The 25,427-nt window shown below is 41.2% G+C and overlaps 1 protein-coding gene across 1 annotated transcript; it reads left to right on the forward strand.

The window, feature by feature from the left end:
* The first annotated feature begins 156 nt into the window (after positions 1-156).
* Positions 157-25,427, forward strand: polr1d (RNA polymerase I and III subunit D). The gene is made up of 5 exons (XM_084331742.1): positions 157-250; positions 2,863-2,960; positions 10,516-10,592; positions 21,137-21,219; positions 25,073-25,427. Exons 1-5 carry the CDS (start codon positions 212-214, stop codon positions 25,118-25,120), a joined length of 345 nt encoding a protein of 114 aa, XP_084187868.1. The 5' UTR covers positions 157-211; the 3' UTR covers positions 25,121-25,427.

A 25,427-nucleotide genomic window follows, 5' to 3' on the forward strand; every position in this document is an offset into this window, starting at 1 on the left:
CTGACTTCTGATTTGCGAATCACTCCTCCCATCGGATACCATTGTGTCGTCTTGCTGGGGAGTGTGGGTAATGTAGTTCTTTCAACCCGCTCTACCTACGCAGGCACGCGGACCTCGCGGTTTTACACTACATCCGGGAAACGTTTGTGCGTGTACGTAATGTTTTCATTCTATGTCACATCTTGGCGACAGACAGACTCTGTGAAGCAGCATGGCTGGCGAAGGCGAAAAGAAACCCATCCTGGAGATGGTGAGTGACTCCCGGCCTTTTGATACAGTTTATCGTGGAGTGCAGGTAGTTAATGTTAGATAGTTAACGTTAGGTACTGATATTTGGGTAGAAGCTGGCGAATGAAACTAGGTTAATAAGGATCTAGCTGACGTTACTCGGTTCGTCACATAGGTAAATGGGGATACAATCATTTTACAGCAGTAAAACCAAACTCGACATTGGTTACTGTTGTTGTATATATCATCAATGATGTTAACCAAGGATGAACTTTAATGTAAATATAATTACTATTTAATATCCACAGAAATCCGCAATGCATATGTTCTTCCACTAGGGGGCAGCAAAACGTAATTCCTCCTGGAATAACATGTAGAACTAATGGCTAAGTGTGTCGATTGTTTGGGTTACACACAGCTTTTGCTCCTCTACCCTGGCACTTGGATAGTCTTACCATAACTGATAATGGTAACCCCCTACATACACACACACACACACACACACACACACACGCACAAACACACAAACAAGAGCATTGTTTCCTAAAGTGACTACAGAAGACCCCGGGAGTCCTTGGGGGTGTTCCAGGGGGTCTCAAGCTAGATTTGATTTAATTTCACTATTATTTACGTCACGAAGTTAGCCCATACACTACAGAATGTAACCCATGTGTGCCACGTAGCAATCTGTTAATAGGTTTCACTCTCTTCCCTACTACACTACAGACAGTTGTGCATTGTGCACAAAATCACAATAACAAAAATCTTCCCTGGGACATAAGAAAAAGGAAAAAAAACACATATATATATATATATATATAATAAATCCATTATATAAAGCCATGGCCTAATTTGGACAGGAAAATGTTTGAGTCCTGTGCAAGAGCTACACAATAAGCCTACTTGTGTGCATCAGTGCATACACAGCACTTATTTTCTCTGCCTCACATTGCTATTGCCTCATCCACCAATATTATTAGTGCTTGTATAAGAAAACATTTTCAAAGAGTAGGTTATTATCTGGGATACTAATTTGTACGAAGAATGTTATATAGCAGCCTACTCATTGACATTGAGCCGATACAGTATATATCAGTATTATTCTGTAATGTTGCTTCCCAAATATGCTATCTGTTCCAAAAATCATGTGTGTCATAACATGCATGTCTAAATGCCAATGTTTTTTTTCATAGTAGTGATCAGAACTGATATTTGCATTTGAGAAGTTGAGAATTGTTGAATTTCAAGGAACATGCCAACATTATGGGAAATGCGTAGAGCTGCCGCGATTACCGCATTACCGCGGTATCGCTGTTACATCACGGCCACCGCAGAGTAGGCTGAATACCGCGTCACCGCTGTTTTTTATAATAATAATAATAATTTACCCTCCTCTCGTTGGGCTTGCGGCTCTGCAGATATACCCTACTCGTCTATCGAGGTTCCAAGCGACCCTATTGGGTACCAGAAAAGTCACGTGAAACATTGCAGACCACTGATTGGTCAGAAGAGAGACGCGTCACACGTTTTTACGTCCTGAATGTCAGTTCATCACAACAGCTAATAACGTTAGCTTTAACTCTCCGCCGGAGTGGACTATCATCGCTCTTCAGGAGTACTAAACGAGACATAATGATTTTACTGTCTGCAACGAATGTTATAATAAAAGCCCTTCGTTCTATACACTTGTCTGATTGAAAACTTTATTAACAGACCGCAGAATGGGACAACTCGGCACGCTCTGAGCAAAGAAAGGAACTGAGATATGAATAGAGTATTGCTTGCTATGGTCCGGTAAATACGCTGATGTTATTGAACGCATAACTATATAATGTCAATGCCACAAAACGAATGCCTTTATTATAAAGTAGTAACTTTATAGTAATAATAATAAGAACGGGTCGGGGGGGGTGCCCGCGACACCGAGTGAACTGCGCATCCGTGTTTCACTTTCAATAACTAATGCGTGCTTGCCGAATCCAAAACAATATTCATGCTGCAAAGTCATCCTCTAAAGATAGACATTTAGACTAGAGGCAGGCTATATGCTATAAAGAGTAGACTACTACTACTAAAAAAAAAAATGCATTCAAACTTTTTTTTTAATTTTTTGTGTGCGTGCGGTAAAAACCGCGGCGGTAGGAAATATTTTGCAAATTTGTGCGATAAGGAAATAATCAATACCGCGGCAGCTCCAAATGCGCTAATCTTCTCCAGAGTCAGACAAGAAGATAGACACCAATTTTCACTCCACGTTCAGTAGAAAGCTGGCTGCAAGCTAGCCTAGCTTAGCACATATTAATGTAAGCTTATACGGACAAGCTAGCCTAGCTATTGGCCAAAAACGCCTCTCAAAGTTTTAAGATAGGATAGCTGGTCCGTATCTTCCATTAATTTGTCTGACTCTGGAGAAGACTGTAAGCACATTTCCCATAATGTTGCTGTGTTCCTTAAGTGAAATCAAGAAATGTTTTTAGTTTAGGCTATGTTCTTATCTGTTTCCAGGAAAATGTCTCTTCCATAACTACAACAACGTTCTGTCCATCCTGAGAGATACTGTTGCCTGCTGTGGTTTGCAAGTGTATCCATCTGTGATGAGGTCATGTTGTGATTGCGGTGTTCGCTGTGTTTTAGATGCAGGCGGATGGAGCGGACGAGGGCTGCGTGACATTTGTGTTGCACGAGGAAGACCACACACTGGGCAACTCCCTCAGATACATGGTCATGAAGAAGTCAGTACTTGAACTCCTAACCATAATGTAGTCTGACTGTCTGATAATGTTAAAGCCCGGTCAGACATGGACACAATGACCCTAAACTTTAACCTGCAACAGCGGTCATGAGTTTGACCTTGTGCTCTTTGAACTCTGTGGGCCATTGAACTTTTTCCCTGCGGCGCCACATTGGAAGTAATGAGACAAGGGTTTGATGTATGTTCCCAAAGCAAAACCATCCCCCCACAGCCTTGCCTCTGTTGGAGCAACATTGATAGTAATAAATTAATAATAATAATAATGGTTGCGGTTTGACAATGTCATTGAATCTCAATTCAGTATCTAATCTGCTTTTCAAATCCCTAATCCTAACCCTAATCCCTAATCTAACCCTAAATCAAATATTTCTTTAGGTAGGCTGGCTAATTATTTGAGGCGGTGGGGGGGATTCTTAGTTTAAGAATGTGTATAGATTTTTTTTGTAACTACGAAATCATAAATTAATATTGAAAGAATGGGGGCTGGGCTTGTAGAAGAGAGGGGCTGAAGACAATGTACTGATTAAACTAATATATATAATACACTATGGCAGTAAGCCATACTGGCCAGTGGTATAACTAGTAAGAGTACGTAAGGGATATATAGATATAGTATATACAGGTATGTAAACAGGAATATATGCACTACGGTATGCAGGTATATTCAGATGGATGCAGATAAATATATATACGATATACAGTATTATTGTACATGGCTATCATACAGAGTTATATGGGTAGACTAGTCTGAGGTAGGTAGTTATGATTAGAGTGTAAGGCAGTTGTAGACAGTGAAGACAGTAGATACTGTAGGTACATACTAGAGGTGGGCATAGATTAATTTTTTTAATCTAGATTAATCTATCTGCAATCCTGGATTTAATCTAGATTAAAATCACTAAAAAAAAAAAAAAAAAAAAAAAAAAAAAACTGCAGAAGGCATTCAAAATATGTGTGTTCTACCCAAATAATGACCAGAAGTAAGTCCTTACTTTTTCTTTCCTCCTTATGTTTCTCAGGCCAGGTGGCCCATTACACCATGAGCCGTCTCCCATTTCCAAAATGCATTACAGACTGTTTGAAAAAGCTGTTTTGCTATGATAATTGGTAATGAAATATCAAAATAATGTTCAATAAGATGTACTTGTGTTTAATAAGTTGTTTTATTCAGAAGTTAACACAAATAAATAATATTACCAGTACAGTACAGTATCTAGCACTCTCAGGAGCAAAACAGAAAGAATCATTTCAAACTTGAACTATGTGACATGGCTTGAATCAACTGCTCCAGTGGAGTTGCTCAGTGGCCAATGGTGTCAACTGTGGTTGTACTGGGCAGCTCCCAGGTGTGAATGGAACTGTGTGAATGTGAAGCAGGGCGTTCCTGAAAAAGAGCGTCTGTGCTCAGCGAACCTACCCTGGGTAAATAAAGGTAACATTTTTTTTTTTTTTTTTTTTTAGATTAATGTGTTAATTATATTATCGCACGATACTAGTATAGCGTTAACGCAGCACGTTAACGCCGTTAACGGCCCAGCTCTAGTACATACATACCCCAAAGCGACCAAACTAACTTCAATTCTTAAGCATTTGGATGAAATACATTAGAAGTCATAATATTTAAATTATCATCTATTTTATCATCCAAAAATATAATGCCATCCTTAAATATGTGTTTCCATGCAATAATCGGTATTACTAATTAACCCATTCTCCGCCACCACTTTGATTCGTCCTAAACCGTCCTCTGCCAGCTCTATTTGTCCATGGAGATGTTCACCTTCTTTGCAGGGCTATAACTTTTTAAATTGTATTGCTAAATTGACATTACTATGGCCCATTCAACATCAATTATCTATCATTCAGGATGTAGGAATGTTTTACTTTTTCATTCATACTAAAATACTGTCTAGAGTATAAATATGTTTTTATCGTTTTCTGCTGTATTTCATAGAACGTGAGATATAGCCATTTATGCATATATTAGATCATCAAATGCAGTTTGATAGCGATTGACGCCAGATAAAAAATTTCAACTGTACATGATCCTAGACATTATGACTTATCATCTGATGTTGATCGGAGGGGGGGGGGGGGGGTCGTTTATAATGCAATGGCCGACATTAAATGATTCATGTTGTATGGGTGATATATAGATTAGAGCAGTTTGTATGGTTAATAATAATCAAAAACGCTGAAACTCACAGCAGCTTCCTCTTACCGTTGGGTGATCAGCGTGGAGCAAAAAGATCGCTATTATGGGATGTTGATCTAGATCAGGGGTGGCCAACCCGCGGCTCGCGAGCCGCATGCGGCTCTTTGCCCGTCAATGTGCGGCTCTTCCATCCATAAAAAAAAATTAAAAAAAATTAAAAAAAAATATTTTTTTTTATCTTTTTTTTTACTTTTTTTTTTTTTTTTTTTACTTTTTTTTTTTTTATGTCACTCATTCTATAAGGACGTAGAATAAACATTTACATTTTTTTTTAAATGGTCCATTTGCATGTTCTTGGTATCTGAATCTAGGGACATATATGGATCAGTGTCAGAAATAGTGTGTCTGTTACTAGGCTTGAGTAAATTGTAATGAACCAAAGGAGAATATCAATTCTATTTAAAAAAAAAAAATTATCTTTGACTGTAAATAACACCATGCTAAAATTGACCAGACCTGAAAAATCTAAGCAAATGAATAAAGGGAAGATGATTAAACAGAAGGTTTTGTAGATACAGTACTGAATTCTGCCATCTTTTTTATAATGTAAATTTCTCCACCGTTCTTCATCATATTGCAACACCGTTTTTTGCAAGACGTTCACAGAAAGGTAGAGAAACTAACTGCGTTCTGTTTTATGGCAATAACGTTCAGGTTTGTGGGAGATAATCCCAAAAAATAAGAGAAATTAAAAAGTAAATCCAGAAGTCAGATGATTGACAGGGGCTGGTGTGAGCTGGGTAGGGTAGTTTTTCGAAATTTGAAAGCCCCGAGTCTCTTCCTTCAAATGACTACACTCACTTTTGGCTGTGCCACTTCCTCCTGTCAATATGCGCCGGTTTCCGACTCAATGCCCTGAGATTTCTATAATCTTATATTTCACTAATAACAGTTAAAATAATTGGTAAACAAACATAATGCTGAAAATATACACTTTTACTGTATATCTCGGGCTTAAGAGGTTAACCCTGTGAGGCCCAAATTAAAAAGAAATTAGCAACTTCAGAGGCCAGAGGGTGGGACATATAAACACATTTACTATCAAATAGCATTGTGAGGCTGAACAACAGGACCAATTGACTATACATGTGCTTAAAGGGGAACTATCTTATAAATGGCTTTTTTCAGTGTTTACCATTGTTTCTTAGCTATGTGGACTTATATTAATAGGATATATGTCTCTAATTCTCATATTGGCGAATTCTTCCAATTCTCCTCTCACAATATTCACCCTCACTGAACTGAGTCATCTGAAAATGTGCATATCTGTGATGTCAGAGATTTCTCAGCTGCATAATAATGTGGCAGTTGGCACCAGGCCACACAGTGGTTGGAGCCCAGCCTCAAAACGGCTTAAGATCTTGAGGTAGAAAAATGCGGTTTTTAGTACTTGATTAGAAATACAAAACAATGCATTTTTTTTGAAAAAAACCTAGGTGTTCCATAGACTCACAGGAATTGTGTAAAAGTGCCCAAATAGTGAAAGAAATAGTAAAATAGTTCCCCTTTAACATTTTTTAAATAAACATTATTTTTTTAAATGGCTAAAAGTGATTTTGTAATTTTGCAACCGTGGGTCTCACGGGGTACTTTTAACCCTGTGAGGCCCAAATAATAAAGACATTAGCAACTTCAGAGGCCAGAGGGTGAGACCTATAAACACATGAAGGGTGCCGTGACTGAAAAAAAAGGTTGAGAAACGCTGGTATATGGTGTGGCTCTTTGTGGTACCACAGTAATTTTTTTGTGGCTCTTAGTCTCTGACTGGTTGGCCACCCCTGATCTAGATGAACCATTTCCGGGTTGTATAATACTATATACGTCCAAATAACGTTGTTTATTGAGTTATGGCAACGGATCGATTATCCAGTGTGTCGAGATGGAGTCCCGGGAGCGATCGCGAGTGGCGGACGGAATAGGGGGGACACCAAGCACTTCCGGCCCCCACTTCCGATTTGGCACCTCGCCGATCGGCCACCAGGTGGCGGTATTGAAGCGCTGGAGAGTTGAGCGGAGTCCTACAGCACCAGTCATGGCTCCGTGGGTGAAATATGAATACCATGACAGAAATTAGAAATATTGATCTCGATGACGGCGTAATCCGTCATTGGCAGATTAAGCATGGCGAGGAATGACGTCTGAATCCGTCATTGGCGAAAGATGGGTTAAATGAACCTCTTAACACTTTCGATGCCGGCGACGTGTTATGTCGTTATTTCGCCCCGCCCGTTGAATGCCGACGACGCTAAATAACTTTTTATTTTTATTAGCGATCTGAATTCATATTTCATAAACCGAGTCTCCCGTTGGTACAGCAGCCCCTCTAGTAGCTCCGATGGGGAAATACCGCCCCCTATCGTCTATCCCTGTGTAACTGCAGCCCATTCGATTACACAGGTCGATGAGTGGGGGGGGAGCCTACTGGCTCCACTATGCTGGCGAGCCGTCTGATGAAGAGGGAAGTGATAGCGAGATGGAAAGCAGCCTGGAATATATATTTACAGCAGCCAATAATCAATCAATAAATGTGATCGATATTTGGAATGGCGATCAGGAATTGGAATACCGGTAATCTTTTTGGAGAACATCTGTTGTAAGGTAAGGAGTCTATGTTACCAGTTTTAGGATAATCGGAGCTGTTTTCACTGAGATATCAACGTGTCCCGTATGTGTACAGTCAGTGTATATGTGTGTGTGTGATGTTGAGGAAATGAGGTAATCGATTTTTCAACCCGCTTCTATAGCGTGCATAAGTACACATACTATCGATAATCTAGCGTTTATTTGAAAACGATTCATAAATAGGCAGACAAATGACAATGTGTCTAGTGTATTCGAGAATATTCCAGTAAATGCCGTTTATGACGGAATCTTTATTATTTTCCGGAAATTCTCGAGAAAACGATAGCTTTTCGAAATGCTATAAAACGGAAATGAACCGATAATAAAAAGAAAAAAAATCCGTTTCGACAATGTTGACTGCAAACAAGTCATTGATAAGCGACGGGCAGATTAGACACATAGCCATAATTTAAAACATAGATTATGCGTTTTTAACACTATCATTGAAGTGGATGCTGGCATCTAAGGACATTAAGTAAGGGATAATGATAGGCGCCTCGGTGTTCTAAACTCTGTGTCGGTCAATTATTTTGCGACAATGACCGAGTATAGCTATACATTATCCCGCTTATTACATGGCTAACTTACTAACAATATACCTAATTCATTTTACACCATCGACGAGACGAGATCAAATGCAGATGCAGTTCTGTTCTGTCGCTCCGCTGTCATCGCCGGCAGCTTCGCCAGCAGCCGGCAGGGCAGGTGTGTCTGATTGGCTGCACTGATTGCTACAGCTGCGCACAGCGGTCATTATTGCTCGGCAGAGGTCCGTTATCGAGTAATAACGGACCTCTGACGAGCGCTATTGACCAATCACAATCAAGCATTTCGGCGAATGTTAAAACGCCATGTAATAATCAACGTTAATCAAAGGGACTGAAAGTGTTAAGCTGCAACGGCCCACATGTGGGCCCTTTTTAGGACGATTTGTCCACCGGCACTTTGGCGACCACTAGTGGCTCGGTGTGCATATTTTGTAATACAATATATATATATCGAATTAAAGCCCCATTTGTTGCCTGTCGATAGCCCTTTCAGGTGACAAAATCCGTTCAGCGCTTCTCGAGTTACATGCCGATATTTGAGGCTTGTGCAAAGTACACGGTATTGCGCAAAATACCACTTCCGTCTCTTGGGGGCGTTATTTCTAAACCTAGCCGCATTTCTGGCAAGACGCTCTCTGATTGGCCGACGCCTGTTTCTACACTGGTTAAGCTTAGGCACTCTTTTGAAGTTGGTTAAGGTTAGAGTTTGTCTTAGAGCATGACGGCAAGTTCTTTCGACGGTTAAGCTTAGGCACTCTTTCGAAGTTGGTTAAGGTTAGAGTTTGTCTTAGAGCATGGCGATAGAACGCCAGGTAGTTTGCAGGCTGTTTGACGTGGAAATGGGCAAAGACACAGCTCGTCACGCGATTGGGCAAACGCGTCAGTGGCCAATCAGAGAGCGTCTGCCAGAAATGCGGCTAGGTTTAGAAATAACGCCTCTTGGGGCTCTAGTTCCGTCAATCATTTGGCCATCTCGAAAATTATTGTGGAGGGTTGTAGCCAATGAGTGTGGCTTTCCAATGATACCCCACCTGGGGATGTACGAATCAGGGATCTAGGTGGAAAACTCACGAGCGAAAACAGGAAGAGAAAAACCACTGAATGAATTGAAGTCTATGAGAAAACTGAGCTTTTCTTTTGTATACAGTTTACCAAAATCACTCCTAATCACTCATTTCTGAACGTATCTTTATGAAATTCTGACATGTACTACATAAGGCTTCAGGCTATGGATCTCGGGAGTTTTTTAAGCCATACGCATTTCTGGGGAAATACTACTTCTGGACTACTAACTACTAGTACAGAAAAACTTGAGTAACAAGGTTTTCTACAACTCAAGTTCAGACCTATGTTACTCTTATTTCATTAGAACTAAAAGTGATCTTTCTTTATTGTATCATAAACTTCAGAAGGTTATCTTTCAAAAGAGACCAGGCTTATGCATGTGCTATAAGTATAAAGTATAGTATTTTGGTTTGCAAAAAAGGTATGCAGTCCTCAAAAACGGAAACAAAAATGCCCACTTTTCTGCCCGCATGTTATTAAGGCTATTTTACTAAAGATAGTTCATTAAAGGTTTCTCTTCCATGGTAGTAATTTAAATCTATTTTGTGCCAGTCATTGTGTTACTTACTTATTCACAGAGGGTCATATGCATTTTCTTTTAAATGTTTAAAAGGAACATGTCAACATTATGGGAAATGTGCTTACAGTCTCTATAGTCAGACAAGAAGATATATACCAATTGTGTCGCTGTGCATTCAATAGAAAGCTATCTGCCTGCAAGCTAGCCTAACAGCACAGATGAATGGAAGCGGTTACGGATCAATAGCCTAGCTAAAAACTCAGGGAGAGGTGTTTTTGGCTAACAGCTGGGCTTTGGACAGTGTGGAAGTGGACAGTCTGCTTCCATTCATTGTGCTAAGCTAGGCTAACATGCAGCCAGATAGCTTTCTACTGAACGCACAGAGAGGAAACTGGTATCTATCTTCTTGTCTCTCTCTGGAGAAGACGACAAGCACATTTCCCAAAATGTTTGCATGTTCCTTTAAGCAGTTTCAAAATGGAACCCAACCCATATAATAATCCACAGCAAAAATAAACATTTAACATAACATTTAATGTGTGTTATTGGGTCTGTCTTCCTGCAGTGTGGACGTGGATTTCTGCGGGTACAGTATCACTCATCCCTCTGAGAGTAAGATCAACTTCCGCATCCAGACACGAGGTGAGATGCCATTCCCGCTATGACTCCATTACAGAGGTCAGTGTTTCAGTCATGCAAGCTGCCAACCTGCTCGTCGGGAGCATTTAGAGCAGTGGTCACCAACCCGTCGATCGCGATCGACTGGTCGATCTTTCCCTTTTTATCTTTCCCTGAGAGTCTACATTACAGTTCTACTTTAGTTTTGATGTGAAAAGTGATGCTGCATAAGATTACTGCACTTAGCACTGACTGAGAAAGTACATATTACAGTTCTACTTTATAAAATGCTAATTGTAAATATGTTTGGCAATGTTAATAGGAGAAGGTCCACATTATAGTTCTACTTTTGTTTTGATGTGAAAAGTGATGCTGCATAAGATGACTGCACATAGCACTGACTGAGAAAGTACACCTTACAGTTCTACTTTATAAAATGCTAATTGTAAATATGTTTGTCAATGTTAATAATATGAGAAAGTACATATTACAGTTCTACTTTGATGTTTTAATGTTGGACCAAAGCATTGCATGTAATTAGAATACAGGCAAATAAAAGTCATTTAGTTTAAAGTACAATCTTGGCTGTCTTTTTCTGTCAACGCTTCAATAGGTAGATCTTGCCTTCACCAAAAAAAAATAAAAATAGTGATCTTGTGCTTAAAAAGGTTGGTGACCACTGATTTAGAGGGACACTTCGACATGCTGGCGGGCGGAGCCAGAATCGGAACCTTCCGATTACCAGGCGACCATTCTACCTCTTGGGCCACTGTCCACAAACGAATGCAAAGTCAATGGGTGTTTTGGGATCGAAGGAACATTTTCATAGTTCCGGAACTGTTGGGGGGAAGAACCCACTTTTCGTTGTGTTCACACTGCAGGACGACCGTAGGTCCTGAACCCCTGCTTGTTTAGCTCCCATCTCAGGGCAGGGACTCTCCCAGCACAGAGGAACCATCGCAGGGCAGGGACTCTCCCAGCACAGAGGATCCATCTCAGGGCAGGGACTCTCCCAGCACAGAGGAACCATCGCAGGGCAGGGACTCTCCCAGCACAGAGGAACCATCGCAGGGCAGGGACTCTCCCAGCACAGAGGAACCATCGCAGGGCAGGGACTCTCCCAGCACAGAGGAACCATCGCAGGGCAGGGACTCTCCCAGCACAGAGGAACCATTGCAGGGCAGGGACTCTCCCAGCACAGAGGAACCATCGCAGGGCAGGGACTCTCCCAGCACAGAGGAGCAGGGACTCTCCCAGCACAGAGGAACCATCGCAGGGCAGGGACTCTCTCAGCACAGAGGAACCATCTCAGGGCAGGGACTCTCCCAGCACAGAGGAACCATCGCAGGGCAGGGACTCTCCCAGCACAGAGGAACCACGAGTGACGCATGTGTATGGCGTCGGTGATTGATCCAGATGTCAAGTTCCTGGTATCGGACCTAAGTGTGCTCTGCTGCGTGCAGTGCCTGGGCCTGGAAAGACCGACATGTCGGAGTCAATCTCGTAAAAGACCTCGTAAAAACCTTTTTCCCACCGGATCTTTTAGTTACAATCAATATTGTGCTGTCAGAACAGTCTCATATTTGTAGGTTAAGTATTTAAAGTTCACTATTGGCCATTTTAGCACTCATCTTGTTTTTCAACCAGGAAATGCTTCAATTTTAAAGATCTATGCAATCCACCAAAAACAAATTTCCCCAGCGGGTCTCTTGGTCACAACAAGTTAAGTTAAGCAGTGTTCTGTTTATAGGTGAAGTCATGTTTGCTATTTTTGCCAAACCGCAACGCAGCCAAGTTTCCTCACTACGTACACGCCCAGACACTGTCCTTCTCCAGGGGAAGGCAGAAGCATGCTCGGCTTGCATCACAGCATTCCTATTGGCTTAAAGGATAACTCCACTATTTTGGGAAATTAGCTTATTTAACATCTTCCCTAGAGTTAGACAAGAAGATGCATACCTTTTTTGTCTCTGTGCGTGCATTTTAGCTTTGGGAATAGATGCTCCGTTAGCATAGCTTAGCTTCATCACTGGAAGTGAGGCAGGACAGTAGCCTTACAGTGCCTTACAGTGTATTGCAAGGTCTGACATTGACCAAACTTGATATGCATGACCTTGGTGGGCTCTAGGTCAACTCCTGAAAAGGGGGTCAATGTCAGACCTTGCAATCAAAAGTTAGGGGCGCACTGAAATTATGGCAAGGGTTATTAGCCCCCTAACTTTTGATTGCAAAGTCTGACATTGACCCCCTTTTCAGGAGTTGACCTAGAGCCCACCAAGGTCATGCATATCAAGTTTGGTCAATGTCAGACCTTGCAATACACTGTAAGGCACTGTAAGGCTACTGTCCTGCCTCACTTCCAGTGATGAAGCTAAGCTATGCTAACGGAGCATCTATTCCCAAAGCTAAAATGCACGCACAGAGACAAAAAAGGTATGCATCTTCTTGTCTAACTCCAGGGAAGATGTTAAATAAGCTAATTTCCCAAAATAGTGGAGTTATCCTTTAATGCATACGGGAAAAAAGCCCTCAAGGTATGTAGTTCTCGGAGGAGCTCTCCAGTGGGTAGTTCCTCTCGGGAGTCCCTAGAACTGTTTGGTCCAAAAATGCCAAATGGCGCCAAGTTCCTGTCTGTACACTTAAGGCCCTTTCACACCGGCAGGGCTCTGGTTCTAGCTCTAGCTCCGTACTGGAGCCTCTGAACCTTGGTGCTCTCTGGCGAACCAGCCCGTGTTTACACCTATTTAAGCAGAACCAATGTTTCTCCGTCATCAACGGGGGGCCTTACTCAGGGAAAGGTAAACATAATGCGCGGAGAAAGGCTTAGCGAGCCTCAGCGCGCGAGCACACACACACGCACTCTATACGTTTGAAATGAATCGTTCCAGCAAAGTAGGCTTCTATTATTCAAATTACTTGTTTTAATGGGTATCATAGTAGTAAGTCCTACTGTAGAACATGACATATTAGCATGACATCTGATTTATTAATGACAATACTGGACGACAAGCGCAATTGGCTCTTGACAAGTGTAAACTATGGATTAGTCAGTCGGGACGTTTAGCTCAACGGATTAGTGCGGCTGCCTGTGGATCCTATCATCTAGGGGTGGACGGTATAAACGGTATACGGTATAAACGGTATGAATTTGCGCTACGGTATGGATTTTGACTATACCTTGTGACCGGTAGACTAGAGCAGCTAGTCACAGCAGTAGCAATGACGTTAACGTTACTTGACGATTCACTCGACATTTGCAGTGGTTGTTGCATAGTGTTTAATTGTACTGAGTTTTTCTCCACGTGTTCACGGACCTTGCCATAATAGTTTTGGCATTTCAATTTGGCTAAGGAGGCTGAGAGGAGACTTGCTTTAGCACAGCAACGGGGCTAACATTAGCCGCTAAGCTAACGTTCTAACGTGACTCTGCGGCACAGTTCCATTAGTGAGGAAAGATCGGGGGTTATATTGACGAGTCTTGAAAACAGAGGTTCAAAGATAACTTCACATTTATTTGGCTATTCGTTTCTTTATATCGCTTTATCCATCGGGGCTGCTCCCGTTTCTGTGTGTTGACAATCCTGGTGTGACATCATCACCTACGGCATCTTAGGAAGCTCAAACCTCAAACTCAAACCTATTACATCACACTCTCTCTCTCTACGTTGTTAAACATGTACACTAAAGTTAAGTTATGTTGGAGTTGTTTTGTGTTTGAGTTGTTTGAGGGAAAGAAACCTCCTGTCATGCTGTAGTTTTTATTTTCACTTTGTGCCGCTTGATTAGATTGTATTTAATGAAAAAAGTGTTTTTCAGAGATGGAAGTAACTTGAGAAAAGGTTTTGCATTTTTCTATTGCAGTTTTGCACAATAAATGTTCTTAATATACCTCTGTACTATGTGAAATATGTCCTAGTAATACAAGAGTACAGTAATAGCTGCCAGTGTTTTACCCCTTCAGAAGCATTATAGACTTTTTAAGATAAATGAATATACCGTGATATAAATATATAATATATATTACCGTCTATGCTTCAAATTTTACCGTGATATACATTTTAGACCATACCGTCCAGCCCTACTATCATCCCAGGTTCAAATCTCTCGGTTACAATATTTTTTTTGTAACGTTAATTAATTTATCCACTCTGGTTGGATGGTGTATTGTACTTCTGCTGTATCATAACAATACATTTAAATCTAATCTCGTTTTGAGTTCAGTCGCAAATCGCTTCCTGTTGAATGGATCGATTGAGTGCAATGTCGACTCTCTACTTTCCCCCGTTTATGGTTGTCTTCACAGCCTAGAATATGACACGCCCACTGGCACTGATGATGTCACGGTTCGTGAGGAAAAACCAAACACATTTCTGTGCCAGCTGAGCACCGATTTGTCACGTTCTGAACCAATTAATCCCGGTGTGAGATTACGTTCGGGAACCGGCTCCAGCACAGCCCGGCCGGTGTGAAAGGCCTATTACTGATTTAGTCCTCTTCTTCCCGGATTGGGAAACGAGGCTTAGACCAGGGGTTCTCTACTTTTTTATACCACGACCCCATTTTATTTAGGATTTATTTTGGCGACCCCACACTTAACACTTTGAGCTAGATGGCCAGCTTGATAGTCGTTTCCGCAGTGTTTCACTATATTTGCAAAGCTGTGTGTGTTCTGTATTATAGCTGTGGAGACAATGGTGTGGCTCATTTGACAGACATTACTTGTAGTGCAACATGGGAAAAATAGTTTGTTTCTACACACTGTAGTTTGTAGTTTATTACACGCTAAACATCGCGCATTTCCAGGATAATCCAGTATTTTTTCATAGATGGCAAGATAAAACCTGTTATGTGCAATAAGCCCGAGTCATTCTGGTTGATTCCCTAAACCCCCAAATACTCTCAAATCAAATAATAATAATAATAACTTCGTTTTATATAGCGCCTTTCAGAGGACCCAAGGTCGCTTTACATAGGGGGGGGGGGGGGGGGGGGGAGATGACAAATTAACAAACATAGTGGACAGACACAACATATACAAAGGTAACATGATGTATATATACCGTAATTCCTCTAATAGTAACCCCGGCTTGTATTTGTTTCAACTGTAGCGGGTACCAGGCTTGTATTAGGAGGAGGCCTGTATAAGAGGGAGGCCTATATTTCAAATTTTCAAACGGATCATAATGAATAAATCAACATTTTGTGTCAGTTTGAACCCAGTAAAATGTACTGGGTTCATTTATTGAAACCAAGTACTGTATGAAATAGTAAACAGTGCAATTACAGGTGGTCACTGGTCATTTCAACGTTTTCAAAGTGAAATCAAGTAACTAGCTCAGTATGCAGCTCAGTATGCAGCTCAGTATATTAGTAACCCGGCTTGTATTAGGAGGCCAGCTTATAATTGCTTAGCTCAAGAGAGCACCCGGCCATTAATAGAGACCCAGCTTGTATTTGAGACCCGGTTACTATTAGAGGAATTACGGTATGTACCTTCACAAAATCAGGTTGTTTTAACTCAAAACTGTGATCGTGTTTGCCGAGCATGTTTTACGTCCGGTGAAACACAGAACTATGATTGTTCGAAAAAACACGTTTCAGATTCGGTAAAATAGACATAGATTATTCCTTAATTTAGCCAGAAGGTATTCCAAAAAGAATAATTCCAAGTGATCACATCGCCATCGCGATTACCAGTGTATATGTCTATACACGTTTCGATGGTAAAATACACTTAGGCAACCGAATTTTGAGGCGATCAGTGTGAATCTCTGTTCAAGCAGGAGGCGGAGCCCCTACCAAAAAAAATAAAAAGGAAGACATGTATCAACACCAATCCTTTCCAGTTCAGACACAGACGATACTGCCACCCGGTCATAGTCGATCGGCATTGCAATTCAAACATATACAAATTACTCATGGACGGCTAGAATGATCCAGATGATGATTTAGAACAGGGATCAGAGGAAAAAGATCAAAGGATCAAAACCCGAGAAATCTCGGGTCTGGGGTTCAACCGCTGGCGAGTTAACCCATAATGTCAACGTGGAATTAAGGAATATCAAAATAAAACCACATGTTGTTGAACTTGATCATGCATATTTATTAGAACATTTAATTACAGCATTATGTTATCAAATACACATTTATAAAAACGAGGCATATTTAGCCAAAATATGTTGCCAGAACATTACAAATGTTCGCACTGTCACCTACCTACGACCCCACTTTGGGTCGTGACCTGTAGTTTGAGAATCGCTGGTTTAGATGATTCCAATGTCATTCAGCTCGCCTTCAACTATTCTATGCCCGTCGGATGGTAAATGTAAAATTATCGTACCAGAAGTTTAAAATTATCGTTTTTTAACTTTTCTTTTTAAGGAAGACTATAGTTAGCAAGTTCTAACCAATAGTACAGAGGGAAAAATTATCATACATCTGGCAACACTGATGCCAGGCATTCTTTGGCCGTCCAGGCTTCCTCTTTCCAGCTGGTGTCCATCTTAATGCTACCTTTGGTATCCTGTCCTGGTCCATTCTGAGTGTGTGGCCTATAGTCATCTGAGCCGCCAGCATTTTATTTCATGGACCACACTATTGGAGCCAGTTTTGTGGTACAGACCCTCGTTTCTTGTGTATGTCTGCACAAGCTGACTGAAACTGAAATCTATTTTCGTCTGCACTGTGCAGAGCAGGTTTCAGTTAGTTTCAGTCAGCTTGTGAAGACCGAAGGCAGGGTTCGCACAAGGTCCTTGAAGTGCTTAAAGTGCTTGATTTTTTACAAAATAAAGTCGAGGCCTGGAATTCCTTAACACATTCACCGCCAATCACGTTGTACGACGGGTTTCAAGGTCATGCGAATTCCGCCAATCCACGGCGTACGACGTTATTGAGATCATATTTCATTTTTTCGCCATGATATTCATAATTCCCTTACCCAGCCTCGGCTGAGACAGTGGGACTCGGCACAACCGTGCAACGCTTCAATACCGCCACCTGGTGGATGATCGGGAGAGTTACAACCGGAAATGGATCTCTGGTGATCTCCGTGCATCTGGGAAGCGTGTTGCTTTCTAACAGCGGAGGAGTGCAAGAATGTGACAATTTTACCATGTGACCGCGGCAGCGCGAGAGAGCGGCAGTGCGGAAATAGGCTGTCTATTGCCATTCTCTAAGACAAACGCTAACCTTAACCAGCTCCTTAACAGCGCCTAAACTTAACCGTTCTAACCTTAACCAACTCCGAAACAATGCCTAACCTTAACCTTAACCTTAACCATGCCTAACCTTAACCTTAACCATAGAAAGAATATTGCCATTCTCTAAGACAAACTCTAACCTTAACCAGCTCCTTAACAGAGCCTAAACTTAACCGTTCTAACCTTAACCAACTCCGAAAGAATGCCTAACCTTAACCTTAACCTTAACCATGCCTAACCTTAACCGGCGAAAGAATACACGTTAAAAAAATTTTTATGGGATTCGAACTTGTCAACAACGGACCGCAGGACCGCTGCGCTGCCAGGTGAGCTGAGCTTCGAATGAAAATCATGGCGGATTAGGGCTACATAATGCTGCAAGCTCTGCCGCTCCGCTCTGCGGTTGCCGTGCCTGCCGCGGGGCGTGTCGCAGCCAATCAGGGAAAACGCGGAAGCAACGGCAGCACTGCTCCGCTGTTAATAAGCAATAGGCATCTGGGAAATGCGTCCGGCAGTCACATATTGTTGCGGGATGGATCGCTGCCATAACTCAATAATCGATTTGGGCGTTTATTGCGCCATACAAACCGGAAATGGATCTAGTCGATCAACGTCAAATAAGTGGGATCTTTTTCCTCCAGTCTCATCGGCGAACGGTAAGAGGACAGTAACGTTACTTTCAGCGTGATTGTTTATTATTATTAATGCAAACCGCTCTGATCAATATATCACCCATACTACATAAAGCATTTACTGACGATCACGGAATTATAAACGACCCCCCCCCCCCCCCCCCCTTTCATCCACGCATGATGAGTCATAACGTTTAGGATCGTATTTAGTTGGATTTTTTTTATATAGCGTGTATCGCGAATAAACTGCAATCGATAATCTATATTATGCGTTAGGCCTATAACTAGCGTTCTAGGAATTACTGCAGAAAACGATAAAAACATACTTATATTCTAGACGGTATTTTCGTATGGATATATGAATGAAAAAGTATAACGTTCCTACATCCTGAACGATAGCTAATCGATGTTGAATGGGCCATAGTAATGTCAATTTAGCAATACAATTTAAAAAGTTATAGCCCTGCAAAGAAGGTGAACATCTCCATGGGCTTAGACTGGTGGCAGTGATCATACATTGATGGATAGAAGCGTGGCCGTTAATGTGTTAAACAGCCCATTTTTTAACAAGGTGCTTAAAAATTCCTTGAAATTCAAATCAACCATTCACATTGAATGTTTTGTTCATCCATGATCAAATTGTTATGAATCAAGAAATCTTAATTTTTTGTTCCGTTTAAATCAAATCTGACGAGTCGCTGTCTCGGGTGCTCCAACTGCTTTTCCTCATTTCTTCATGTGTGATAGCTCTAGCTTGCTCTATCTGGCAAGCAGGCCAAGAAGATGCCTAAAATAACAGCATTTAAAAGTGAATTGTATCCTTCAAGGGACATCCTTGAAAATGAAAAATAGTGATTGGAAAAGTACTTAAAAGTCCTTGAATTGCATTTTGCAATGTCTCTGGGCTGGGAACCCTGAGAAGGTTGGTCCCATTGACTTTCCATTGGCTTGTGGCTAACTAAAGTGGAGCCGCAGGTATCATATGAAGAATAGCGGTGGATTGCGCTACTTAAGGACTCTACCGACCAACAACATCATTGGTGGAGAGGAAATAGGGCTAGGGTTCCAAAATTCTGAACTAACCCTTTAATGTGTGTTTATTGTATCATCTTTAATGTGTGTTATTGTATCATATTTAATTTGTGTTCTTGTATCATCTTGGGAAATCTATTTGTGATGGGTTGCCACAAATGAATCTACACATGGGTATGTTTATCTGTAAAAGTGAGGAAAAAAATATGATTACAAAAAAAAATCTACAGATGGGAAACGCCTCCCACTCATACTGTTAGTTTGTTTGTTTTTGTGTGTGTGTCATAGTCGTCATAGTAAACGTTGCTACGGTACGTTGGAGAGCATAAACACGTTGATTGGATTAAAGGTTTAACATCAATGTGAGTGCATCTCCACTCCAGACCACATCCGTACCCCCCTTATTCACCTCATTCACATGGCTGCTGCTATACTGGTTGATAGGGTGGGAAGATGGGGTGCCCTTTGGATGAAGTGCCCCTTTCATCTCAATGTTAAAGCTTCACTATAAAAAAGTACCACTTCAATAAGTGAAATTGTCAAAACAACAGGCAGAATACACTTAATTACATTTTAATTTAAGACCTAGCATTTGTGTTTTGAAATTATGGTAGCGAATTAGTAATCTGCTCACTGAAATGTGCTCAGGAAATAAAGCCCACTCATACTGTGTGTGTGTGTGTGTGTGTGTGTGTGTGTGGTAGTACATTACTATGGTATATTGAAGCGTGTAAACACGTTAATGTGAAACTGGTGCTTCCACTTTGTCCATGCAGCTACAGTAATAGAGTTTTGAGTTTCAATAACAACACACATGTACATAACTACACCATGCTATCATACAAGCACATCAGTCCAGTGTTAGCTACTCTGCACTGGTTTCCGGTAACATTAGTATTGATTTTAAAATCAATATTAAAGCCCTCAATGGAACAGGACCAAGCTAATTAATTATCTTGTCTTGTCACCTATCTGCCCCCAAGAACACTACAATCTATCTACTGTTGGTTAATTGAAGGTTCCCAGCAACAGCCAAAAGAAAATCGGGGATGCAGTCATTGCTAATTACGCACCAAAGCTATGGAACATTTTACCTATGGACAGTAGGGAGTCTAGCTCACTAAATATTTTCAAAAATAATCTCTTCACCTTAGCCTTGTAATGCATTCTGCCACTTTGCACTCACTACATCCACACTGTGATTATTGTATTGTAAATTAGAGCTATTTTATTGTTGTTTATGCTGCTAATGTTATGCTATTACTGATGATTTTGTTGTATTGTTATTGTCTGAATTGATTTTACCCTTTTTCTTATTTTCTGCATTGCTTTTATTCTATTTTATGTCTATTTTACTGCTGTAAAGCACTTCTTGTATGAAAGGTTCTATACAAATAAAGCTTATTATTTATTATTACAAATACAGTTTATTATTACAAATAACGTTTATTATTACAAATCACCTTTTCTTTTAATTATTATTAAATGGTAAATGGTGCATTTTTATAGTGCTTTTATCCAAAGCGCTTTACAATTTGTTCCTCACATTTTACCCATTCACTCACACATTTACATGGAGGCCAACCTGCTCATCGGGAGCAATTAGAGGTTAATTGTCTTTTCACTGTCGCCTCACAAATAAAGTTATTATTATAAAAGTTACATTTATTGTTATTACCTCTGTTCATGGATGTGTTTGTTGCAGGTGGAGTGGCAGCCACGGAACCACTGAGGAGGGGTCTGAACGAGCTCACTGACGTCTGTCAACATGTTCTGAACACCTTTCAGGTACCTTAACTCTCAATTTACCCTCCTTTTTAGCTGATATATTGTACATTTCTATGATTGAAATTCATAGTTTAGATTATAGTAAGTAATACCAGGTAAAAAAAAGAAATAGGGTCTTTTTACTGTAATAATAATAATAATAATAATTACATTTATATAGCGCTTTTCTAGACACTCAAAGCGCTCCCCACAATGTAGGGTGGAAATTGCCTCCTTCACCACCACTGGTAGCACCCAACCTTGGGCTACGCACTGTACACAGGCTCAATGGCTGCCATACACTGGCACCAGGCACACATCACAGTGAGACTAAATAAACCAAAATTACGCTGAGCTATGGTAACTTTCGCACACCTATACCTCTACAGGTGAAGGCCTCATTGTTGCGGTATTATGCTGTAGGTGCGTGAAGGATACCATAGCTCAGCATAGGAAGGTCTGATCGACTCAGAGTTTATCTCTGTGTTCAGGAGACTCGGGTGCATAAAACCATGATCATGGTTATGTCTCTAGTATCCCCACAACCCGACCTACGAGTGAATCTATGAAGGGGAGTTTTTTTTATAACCACTAATAAGCTACAAAACCAAAATGTATATCATATCAAAAAACAATCTAGGGATGTATAGGAATAAAATATTAAAAAAGATTTTTTTTAAAGATATATATAGAATTTGCCCACCCAGATGGTACCAAATCGTCCAATTTGGTTTGGCATGTCATCCCAAAAGAAATTAGTTTGAGCAGACCTGTCCATGGTGCTGAATCTTTCGGCCAAAGTTAGGCACTGTTAACAAATAATTTCAGATTTAGGAATATTTTAAGAGTGAGAAATTAAGTTGTATTTAATGTTTAGTTAACACTTTGGTTGCCATGGGTTAAATTCATGATATACCATAGGTTGCCGGCTCTATTTGTCTATGGAGAAGTACCCCTTCTTTGCATGGCTATAACTTTTTAAATTCTATTGCTACATTGCCATTATTAGGGCCCATTCAAAGTCCTATATGTATTGTTCATTGTGTAGCAACGTTAAACTTTTTCATTCACATATTCATAGTAAAGTATGGTCTAATGTATAAGTATGTTTTCATCTCTTTCTGCAGCTTTCTCCAGAACGTGATCTATAGCCCCAAATACATTATATTGATGATGCAATACAGTTTTATGGCAATCAGCGCGATATAAAAAATTCCAACTAGACGTACTTCTAGAAGTTACTACACGTCATCTGATGTTGACCGGATGGGCTAGGGGGCGTTTATAATTCCGTGGGCAGCGTTATACCAATCATCTAATGTGGGTCAAATGTTGATAATAGCAGTTAGTATCGAAGACGGTAACGTTACACGCTAAAACTCACCCCAGTCTCCGCGCGCCGTTGAGCGATCATCGTAGAGTAGAAATTTTATCATTATGGGATGTAGATTTACCCGGTCCATCTCCAGCTTGTATAATGGTATATACGTCCAAATCATGTTGTTTATCGAGTTATTGGCAATCGATCGCTGTGTATTGTGACGAGCTAGAATGCCGGGACCTATAGCGAGTGCCCGGAAGTAATACGGCCGTCCAGCACAACCTCTATGCCACTTCCTGTTAAGCGATTGCGCCGATCGGCCACCAGATGGCGCTCCTGAACCGCCAGAGAGCTCAGTGGGTCCTCCTGGTGGATCTCAGGCCAGCGGAGGGGACATATGAATCCGATCGCAGATCTTTGAAATATTGATATAAGGACGCTGTAAAGCGTCCTCCGGCAACTTGAGCATGGCCGGGAATGACGCTTTTAAGCGTTTCCTGGCAGCCAAAGTGTTAAGAGAATAGAACCTGCATTCTCATATACTCCAGAATACACTTTTCATTGACCGTGTTTCCATCGTCTACTCTTCATGGACCTGACGAAACGTTATCAATTAAAAGTTTATTCTAGAGCATATGAGTGTACGGGTTCTATTCTCTTTATTGTGATTATTACCTAATCCAACGGATCACCGGAGATGCTTCCACCAATTCTCTGAAGACATAAATAACGTCACTTTAACTGCGTGTGGCAATTAGCGTCAATCTTTGTGAATTGGAGTGTTTTTGCAATGAGGCTAGTTTGCATAGAAAGGGGCACATTTCCCCCCCCCCCCCCCCCCCCCCTTTACCTAATTGAAATACCCGCAAATAGCACAGACGCACAGAGACACAATGCTGATGGAAACGCAGTTAGCACGGTATTTCACCCTTTGCGAGTGCTTTGTGAATAGCACGGTTTGTTTGGGGGCTATTTGCACAGACATTGTGTCCGAAAAGGCAGCGCAGGGCGGCTGGGTAGCGCAGTGGACTAAGCACTCGCCTACCACCGCAGAGACTCTGGGATTGAATCCAGCTTGATTGATTGAAAATTGTATTAACAGATTGCAGAATGGGTACAGTACAGTAAAATACAGTACACTGTTAAACCGAGGAATGCAACAGTTGTGACAGGAGGATCAAGAAAAGAGGGCAGGGTTTGAGAGGAGTCTGAGGACGGTGTACAGTACCGCAATACAAGAACTCGCCTTATTCACAAGTTTTAACTTCGAGGTGAATGGGCACCTCTAGACCACATCTGTACCCTCCTCATTCACCTCATGGCTGCTATACTGGTAGATAGGGTGGGAAGATGTGGAAGTGCCCTTTTCATTTCATTGTTAAAGCTTCACTATAAAAAAGGACCACTTCAAGAAGTGAAATGGTCAAAACAACAGGCAGAATATGCTAACTTAATTAAACATTAATGATTGTTTTTAACCACCATAATGTAGCTTTCGTGTTTTGAAATGTATATGAGCAAATAGTTACTAGATGACAGGCTACTATGAGAGACACTCACCAGATGTTTTGCTGTTGCCTGGATTGGATCTGCTCACTGAAGCTTCCTAACGATCTAAGGAAATAACGCTGCCTATAATCAATCATGTGGTCGTGTAGGAACACTTAGGACAATTATTTTCACTTAATTTATAAGTCGGTTGGTGCGCCTGCTTGCCTAGCAAGAAACCCAATGGAGACACAAACCTAACCATACTGTGCTAGACCATGGCTAGCCCTAGACAGGCTGAACATAGCTAATGGAGACACAAACCCAACCATACCATACCATGCTAGACCATGGCTAGCCCCAGCCAGGCTGAACACAGCTAATGGAGACACAAACCAAACCATACCATGCTAGACCATGGCTAGCCCCAGCCAGGCTGAACATAGCTAATGGAGACCCAAAACCAACCATACCATACCATGCTAGACCATCGCTAGCCCCAGCCAGGCTGAACATAGCTAACGGAGACACAAACCCAACCATACCATACCATGCTAGACCATGGCTAGCCCCAGCCAGGCTGAACACGGCTAATGGAGACACACAATTGTTAAGGGGATGCAGACCAGAGAAAGACGTTTGTCTTGTTTACATCAGGGTCCCCCATTTTCAATTCATAGTGACATTTATGACATACACAACATACATGACATCATGACATTTATGACATAGGGACATACATGACATACAGGTATATAGTACTAATGGAGACACAAACCATACCATACCATACCATGCTAGACCATGGCTAGCCCCAACCAAGCTGAACATGGCTAATGGAGACGAGGCAAACGTAAGGTCATGTCTCTGTGAGTGAAAGGCATGATGGAAGCTACAGAGGATGTTGTCTGGCACAGCGTGGCGTCCCGCGCTGGAACACAAGGGGTCAACTTCACCTCCATAAATATGTCATCCTCTCACTCTTTTTTCCTCTTGTTTTTCATAGCTCTCTAACTGCTGGGAGCTCTCTCCCTCGTTTAACGGCGTGTTTTTGCAATTTTCCAGGCACGAGTAGACGAGTTTCGAGAGAAGCAGGACCAACCAATGGAATGAGGAGCAGAGACACAGGCACGCACACACACAGACACACACACACGTGCGCACACACACACATACGCACACCAAGACAAATGAGGATTACCTTGATGGCATCCACACGTCTCAAAAAGATTTATGTCATACCACTTTATAGCATATAACATTTGTATAGTTTTAGTTTTTCTATGAATGAACGTGTATTATAAGATGAATATGTTTTAAATGTTCTATTAAACACATGGTTTTCCTCAAAGTAATTCCCTGAAGAATGCTGGAATGATTACGGAGATTGATAAGAGCAATAAAAGACATTCATCTTGAA

Source organism: Notolepis coatsorum, assembly GCF_963971535.1.
Source record: "Notolepis coatsorum genome assembly, chromosome: 16".
Taxonomy (NCBI): Eukaryota; Metazoa; Chordata; class Actinopteri; order Aulopiformes; family Paralepididae; genus Notolepis; species Notolepis coatsorum.